The sequence below is a fragment of the Pelophylax lessonae genome (genome assembly GCF_965119305.1).
Source record: "Pelophylax lessonae genome assembly, chromosome: 4".
In the NCBI taxonomy this organism is placed as follows: domain Eukaryota; kingdom Metazoa; phylum Chordata; class Amphibia; order Anura; family Ranidae; genus Pelophylax; species Pelophylax lessonae.
The window spans coordinates 113,131,362-113,140,041 of NC_138771.1; the positions used below are offsets into that span (position 1 = coordinate 113,131,362).

The window sequence follows — 8,680 nt, forward strand, 5'->3', positions numbered from 1 at the left end:
AACTTTTTGTGTACAAGTTTAAATGAGTATTTATTGCTAGACCTAGAACCCCAGAATATTATATATTTTTTTTTAGCAGAGATCCTAGAGAATAAAATGGTGATTGTTGCAATATTTTATGTCACTGTATTTGCACAGCGTTTTTTAAACCCAATTTTTAAAAAAAATTACACTTTAATAAAAAAAAAAAAAAAGAACACTAAAGTTAACCCATTTTTTTGTATAGTGTGAAATATGATGTTACATTGAGTAAGTAGATATCTAACATGGCATGCTTTAAAATTGCATGGCATGCTTGTGGAATGGCGACAAACTACGATACATAAAAATCTCCATAAGTGACGATTTACAAATTTTTACAGGTTACCTGTTTAGAGTTATAGAGGAGGTCTAGTGCTAGAATTATTGCTCTTGCTCCAACAATTGCGGCGATACCTCACGTGTGGTTTGAACACCGTTTACATATGCGGGCACGACTTACATATGCGTTCTTTTCTGCGCGCGAGCACCGAGGGATTTTCTTATTTATTTTTACTTTTTGTAATAGAAATAAGCATGACAGGTCCTCTTTATTGAGAGATCTGGGTTCAAAAAGACCGCCATTTATATATATGTATTATACACTGCCTGGCCAAAAAATAAGCCACCAAAAAGGTCACACACGTTGGACTGCCTTTAGCTTTGATTACGCCCACGCATTCAGTGTGGTATTGTTTCGATAAGCTTCTGCAATGTCACAAGATTTATTTCCGTCCAGTGTTGTATTCATTTTTCACCAAGATCTTGTATTGATGATGGGAGAGTCGAACCACTGCACAAAGCCTTCTCCAGCACATCCCAACGATTCTCAATGGGGTTAAGTTCTGGACTCTGTGGTGGCTAATCCATGTGTGAAAATGGTGTCTCATGCTCCCTGACCCACTCTTTCACAATTTGACCTGATGAATCCTGGCATTGTCATATTGGAATATGCCTGTGCCATCTGGGAAGAAAAAATCCATTGATGGAATACGCTGGTCATTCAGTATATTCAGGTAATCAGCTGACCTCATTCTTTGGACACATGCAGTAACTATCCTAGTGGATAGTTGCATGCTTAGTTTAGTTAATTCCAGGTGGCAACTTCTTTTTTGGCCAGGCAGTGTATATTTATATATTTTGACACTTTTACTTAAAATAAAAAAAATTCTCTAAGCACGTGAACTGGAAGTGACGTCAGAGAGGTTGCTACGGTCCTCCAAGGGCAAAGAGCTGAGTGGGAGCCATCTTGTCCTCACTTGACTTCTTGCCTATCCATCCGACGGATCACATTGCTTCCGGGTTTACAGACGTCCCCGGTAAATCTGGAAAGGACCGGAAAGCGGTGGGGGCACCTCTTACACCGCCTCTAAGTGTGATCCCGTTGCGAATCTGCCATCAGGACCACTTTTATCAGACACCGAATCGCCCACCGTAAAAAAGGATAGCTACAGTAGCTTCTGGCATAACCCCAGTATTAAACATCAATGTAATGACATATATATACTGTGGGTGGCCGGCAAGTGGTTATGCAATGCAAGGTCAAACAAGTAGTTCACTTTTATTAACCCTTTCCCAGCACCATATACCTTTACATAACACATTATTTAAGGAAATTAGATGTGTACGTGTGACATCCTATGTTGACCCAAGCATTGTTGTATATAGAGAAGAAAAATTATTCTGATTGTACCCTGAAGAACAGAAATGTTCAGGGTAACCATACCTGATATTGATTTCAGTATCCATAGGCACCCTTTGCAGTTGTAGACACCTTGCAGGACCTTACTTCGTGTCAAAGTACACTGTGCCTGGAAATGCAACTGCCCTTAAAAAAGGGCAAAGTTTATTGTTAAGAGTACAAAGTACAACTAAATACTAACTTGCATACGTTCATACAGTTTGACACAAAGGTAGATGAAATTAGAAATGCCTGATGCTATTTTGTATTTGTTCTCTGCCATTTCTACACTGGGATCAAAGAAGGGTTCATTCCTGCATCATCCTTCATTATGATGTTGTCAGCACCAATAAGCTCAGTGCCATATTTCATCTCCTAAAGGTGTACTTAAAAGCAAAAACTTTTTTTTTAGTCTTGGATTTAGTAGAGAAGGATTAGAACACCTGTCAGGTTTTTATTGATGTCTGTTGTCTGTGCTCCCCTGGAGAGATTCACCCTCTCTATTTGCCCCGTTTACCGATATCACCAAAAGTAAATGTGAACGAAAATCACACATTTTGAGTTATCACCAGAACAGGAATAAAGAGCAAATTTTCCAATGGTTACACCCTTACTTTGAAGGAACTTTCCCTCACTTCCTGTTTTGGCCAAAGAACAGGAAGTGAAGGGAAATCTCCCCAATGAGACACACATGGCAATCCTACCTCCCCACGTCCCTCCCCCACCCCAAAAAAAAACCCTCTCAGGAGATTTAATCTTCCCTTATTCTATCCAAACTGAAAAAAAAAAAAGTTTTGCCTTTAGCTCTACTTTCCCCATTTACTGTGCCCCAATGTATTTAGTACCCCACCAAATTCAGTAATATACTGTATTTATTTGCCCTAATATCAACATTAATGTATGTTTTACTGAAATTATGCATTTCATAAACCATTGCACTAATATCGTGTAAAGTAAAAACTGGAACTGCCACTATTTTATTCTGTAGGGTGTCTGCTTTCAGAAAATAGATGATGCTTTGGGGGTTTTAAATAATCGTTTTTGATTTTTTAAACACGTGTGCATAAAAATGCAAAAAGGCCCCAGCAACCAAAGGGTTAAAGCTGAAGTTTAACCATCAAAAAAAAAGAAATTATTTAGTAAGCTACCTTACCTGTAAATTAAAAAATATTGTTTTTTTTTTCAAAATTGACACTTTTTTTGTTTATAGCACAAAAAATAAAAACCGCAGAAGTGCTCAAATACCACCAAAAGAAAGTTCTATTTGTGAAGTGGTTAAGTCTTGCAGTACCAAAAGTTCAGCAACAGGAAGAGAACAGAGCATCCCTGCACGGATTTCCACAGGATCATTTGCTGTTAAGTTTACTCACTAAAGCCATAGAGGTTTTTATTTTTTTTTATAAAGTTTAGCTTTTAAGTGATTGTAAACAATCGCCTTGTAAAACAACCCATTCAGTTTAAAATAGATATGAAAACATTTTTGTATTGATAAAAAAAAGGAATATGAAGTGTTGGGGTAGTAAACGCTTTAAGCTTTTGCCAGGAATTCGTTTTCAGTTCAGGTCCTTCTAAAAAAAAAAAAAAAAACAGGATGGCAATGGGTCTTCCTTTATTCTGCCCACTTGTCCCGTATGATTCCTCCCACCATTAGTTATGGGTCCTCTTGTTCATGGAACTCTGTGCAGCGGGTGAGACTGTTCAAACAGTATGTTCTTCCCTGTAAAGTGATCATGCAATCCACATAAGTACAAAAGATAAATATGAGAAGTCAATATTCAAATAGTAAAGCTCTTTCATTACATAACCCCCATAACAATGCAATATATATAAATATAAATAATTCAAATTAAATCAATCATAAATACATCAAAAGTTATACAAAAAAATGTGCAGTTAATTGTGTGTTCAAATAAAACCATATTAATGAGAATTGTTTGATAGGCCTTTGTATAATATTGTACTGGTCTCCAAGCACTGCATCCCAGTGCCCATGTCAGGTGGTTTTTGGAAGATCTGATGTTTAATTTTCTGACATCTCACGACTATCCGGTGCGCTATGTTCCTGTCTCCGGTAGCATGGTGGCTTGTCACCATTGTGTATGGCAGGATGGGGATCAGACCAGAGGGTATTTGAAGCATGATGCCATCTATCCGCTTTAGCCTTTGAGAAAGAGTTTGGATGCCATTTACTGGAATTGCTTGTGACATTCACCTGCTGAAATGTGAGTGGTTTTATCTATTTTTTAATAAAATTGAGAGAATTTTTTTTTTCTGCTTCTTATATATTATCCTACTACTGGGAGGTGATCATTGGTGAAAAAGTAGGACTGGAGAGGAGCGGCATTTTTAAATGTAAAAAAAAGCGCAGTTGGCCAACTTCTTTACAGTGGGGGTCCAACGGATAAGGTGAGCAGACACCCATAAGGTGGGGTGAAGGACACCTGGGTGTACATGGTGTGGAAAAATAGTCCCCCACTTTCAGGTAGCAAAAACACGGTTATTCCCTTATAAAGGTGAGGAGAGCATTAGAAAACAAGCCGAAGGGAAAAAATAACAACATCAAAATAAGTTCCACTGACTATGGATAGACATGTTCATGTAATATAAAGCAGAGGGACATGCCAAAACAGAAAAGACACAAAGAAGAGAGAAGAGAAAGGAAAGAGAGAAGAAAGAGAAAAAAAAAAAACGAAAGAGGGAGAGGGTGGGAAGAGGGAGCAGAGAGGAGAGGAAGGGAAGAGTAGGTCCTGTGGGGTGAGCACCCAGGGAGCGATTAAATGGAGAGAAGTGTTACATGGAATCTGGATCGAGTAATGTACGAAATCCAAGGGTCCCCCACCTTAAGGAATTTATCGTGGGAACCGGTAGCTATAGCGGTCAGCTTTTCACTGGTCAGAATATCATTCATGCGGTTTTTGACTGCCTCAATGCTAAGCTGTGGGGTCTTCCAGGACAGCCTTTTTTCACTTTTTGCATATTTATTTTTTGGTTTGGTATGGATTGATGGAGTGATTATATTATCACTTTGGTACATGGACTTATTTATTTCATTCATTTCATTTTTATGTATAGTTATTGATATATTTATGATTGATTGCATTTTATTTATTTATATATTGCATGGTTATGGGGGGTTATGTACTGAAAGCGCTTTACTATTTGAATATTGATTTCTTTATTTGAGTGTGATGAGTGCACATTTTTTGGTGAAAGCTGCTTTCTGGTTTATTTACTAAAGCTGGAGATTGCAAGATCAGGCTCACTTCTGCAAAGAAGACAATCAACTTTCAGGTTTTATTGCCAAAGCTTAAGGCCTCTTTCACACTTGTGCGACATGATTTTACCGCGATTTTGATGCAACTTTGTTGCTGTGATTTTGACGCGATTTTGATGCGAGTTTGAGTGGGCTTATATTGTCTTTTCCTAAAAAAGCATCAAAATCATGCCAAAAATAGTGCAGGGACTACTTTGAAGTCGGTGCGACTTCAAGTAGCACAGATATGAATGGGGCTCATTGGAAATAATGGAGAATGACTTGTCATGCGATTTTGCGGTCCCAAATCGCATGACAAGTCGCACGAGTGTGAAAGGGGCCTAATTTAAAAAAAAGCTGAGGTTAGAAGCTGATTGGTTTCTTTGCAAAAGGGAGCCTGATTTTGCACTATCCAGCTTAAGTAAATAAACCCCATTGTTTCTAATAACGCAAGGGTTGTTTCATCAGATCATATGAGAAGAACATGTATGTTTCACAGGGCACCTGAGTTAAAAACAAACCACAGTGATTGATTAATAAGTAAAATCTAATCCTCATTTAGAGTCTCTGACCATTTTTAATGGCTGCATTCATCATAAAATGTACTTTGGATACGTAGGTTGCACTAAATCCAATATTTATGCTTTACCGAGTTGCAGAACAAATTTTCAATGTGGTAATGTGGTTTTAAGTGGATACTAAAGCTTACTAAATACTAAAAATTCAGTGCCAGTGCAGGATTCAATTTCCTGCATTCTACACCTTTTGCTTATTACTTTTTATAACCTTTAGCAAAATTTGTAATTTTCAATTCAACAGATAGAAAACTTGAAGTGCATATGCCGACTCAACCTTAGTGAATTTAGTTCTTAAAGAACATTTTCAAATTCAACAATCAGATCTTAATTGAATTACTGATTGGTCAGAAATGTAATTTCTAGAATAAGATAGGATATACACAAGTTTTAATTAATTCTTCATTTTCTCCAACTACTACCCTCTCTCCCAAGTATGTCCAGCTGCAAAACTATAGAGGGATGTAGATGCTGGTGGAACCATCTAATTACTCAGGTAATGTAGGCCAGGGTTTTTCAATCTTTTTTTAACCAAGGCACCCTTTAAAGTCTGGCAGAATCTCGAGGCACACCAACCAAAAATGCAGCCTGGACAGGAAGTGACGTCAAGATGTCGCTCCGGTCCTCCAAAGCCATAGAGGCGTACAAAGAGGATCTACTCTTTCATCACCTCTGGGACTAGCCAGCTGCACCATTGGATTGTGTCTCATGAGCCACTTGGAACACTTTCATGAGAAAACCTGCCGCCAGCTGTATAAAACAATACAGAAGTTATGGATGATATCTTCAGCCATAACCCCAGTAAGGTAGATGTATATATTCAGAGAATATGCCTCGCGCCTAGGAGTGCCTAATATGATATGTACTAGTTTAAATAACGGAGCAGCTGCTATAGATATAGTTGATTAAGTAAGAAAAACCCCCCGGCTAAAAGGGATAATATAGCGCTTGCTGGTAAATGCAAATAAGAATAAATACCAATCTAAAAGCATAAAAGTTAAAATACGGTATATGCCCTTAAAATGCACAGTAAGACAGACCGGGATTCTCCAAGGTAAATGGATCGAGTTCCCGAGGTCCTCCAATTTGGATATGGGAGAAGAAAAAAAGGCTCTGGATGGTGCAATATCGTTAAAAAGTATTATTTATTAGGTTAAATAGCCAAACATGAATAAAAATAGCCTAAAAAGCTGCTAGCTGTCCACCGGTATCTGCCTGTAGCGTGGAGAGCGGTTTGCTTTCCCAGCTCGACTTCCGGGTTGACGTCCTGCGTTCCACCTGACGCTCGTTTCGTCAGAGCGTATGACGTCTTCAGAGGTTAACCCCAGTAAACCATTTCAAAGCCGTAGCATACAGTATTTATATGTATTGCGGTCTTAAAGTGGGAAAAAAACCTACATAACACTTGTGACAATTAGGGCATTTTCACATTGACTCACTGCGGTTTGGACGCAGCCCAGGTGTAGCGCAGGGTACCTGCGGTTTTCATGTGCGTTACCTGTGGTTTCTCATAAACTTCTATTATATCCCTCATTTTTGGTGCATTTTCTGAAAGCACACAAAAAATTTGGGACCTAATAGAAGTTTATGGGAAACCGCAGGTAACGCACATGAAAACCACAGGTACCCTGCGCTACACCTGGGCTGCAGCCAAACTGCAGTGAGTCCATGCGAAAGTGCCCTAATTGTCACAAGTGTTATGTAGGTTTTTTTTTTTCAAAATTGTTTTTTTTTTTGTTTGTAGTACAAAAAATATAAAACTCAGTGGTGTTCAAATAACACTAAAAGAAAGCTCTATTTGTGGGAAAAAATTACATTAAATTTTATTGGGTACAGTGTCGCATAACCCCACAATTTTTAGTTAAAGTAATGCAGTGTCATATCGCAAAAGATGGCCTGGTCATGAAGGGGGGTATATCTTCCGGAGGTCAACTGGTTACTAAGCAACAGGTATTTAAAAATACAGACAGTGGAGGGTAGCAGATTTATACTGGAATTTTTAAGCATACCTTTCGTAATTTATTTTTGCTGTATTAGGCATTACATTAAGGCTCCATGTACACGGGACGTTGTTAAAAGTCCCTTTGAATGCTGGAATTTTTAGGACGTTTGAAACGTCCGTTAGGTTGCGTTTGCACCTGCGTTTAGCGGGCGTTTGCAGGCATTTGCATTTAGAACCGTTCCTAGAGGTCAAAAAAATGATTCACCTGTAAAATGGAAAAACGCGAACACTAAACGCGGGTCATCGCGTTCAGGCGCGTTCGGCCGCGTTCGGTCACGTTTTTGCATTTGAAACGCCGGGAAACACACGTTCGAACGCAAATAATTGCGTTCCAAAAAACGTCCCTGAACTCAACTGCCTGCAAATTACTGTAAACGACCCTGTGTACATGGACAGATAAGATAACATGCAGGTGGGTTCAGGGGCTTCTGAAAAAAACGCCCAACTGCTCCTAAACAGCCATTTACAGCGTCCCGTGTACATGGAACCTAAAAAATAAGAAAACAGTTATAAATAGAATCTAATGAAAATTTACTGATCTTGAATAGATAATATGTAGTAAAAGGTTAACTATTTTGTAGATATTACTATAACAACTCATGATTGATATAGTTGAACAGAGGAGTCCTCCTTATTGAAAGAGACTTTAATCTGGAGCATCTACAAGCCTGGTACTAAACAAGAAGATGAGATCAGCAGCTAAAATACCTTTTCCAGGCATGTTTTTTTTCCATGAATAATTCTGGAATTTGATCTAACATGGAAGAGAAAGGCAAACCGGTTTGACCAGTCTGGAGCTCCTGTTTCATACTGGTAACTGATTTCTTTGAGAGGAAAACCTCACTCCCTGTCCATTGTCAGAACACACCTGTTAGTCAGCCGGAGACTGGCAAAGAAACTTTGTGAGGGAAAATGAAGTCAACAACAAAAGTATGTTTCTTTGCGCTTCTTCTCCTGCACCTATCTGGCCATTCGTCAGCCATGTTGTGTCCCAATGGACAGTTTGTCCTTAATGCTCAGTGTGTGAACTGCCACCCAAGTTGTGAGGAATGTAATGGACAGGAGCCCTATGAGTGTACAGAGTGTGGGATAGGTAAGTGACTTTGTCTTAGTCTTTGTCTTTGCTGAGAGTTGATAATGCATTTACTATA

At 38.7% G+C, this 8,680-nt stretch overlaps 1 protein-coding gene across 1 annotated transcript in view; it reads left to right on the plus strand.

The window, feature by feature from the left end:
• Window positions 1–8,367: 8,367 nt before the first annotated feature.
• The window catches only part of LOC309554945 (uncharacterized protein), a 244,789-nt gene continuing 244,476 nt past the window's right edge, over window positions 8,368–8,680 (plus strand). The window contains exon 1 of the mRNA XM_082256696.1: window positions 8,368–8,622. Within this exon, the coding sequence (XP_082112822.1) occupies window positions 8,442–8,622 (181 nt within the window). The 5' untranslated portion in view covers window positions 8,368–8,441. The remainder of the gene's footprint in view (window positions 8,623–8,680) is intronic.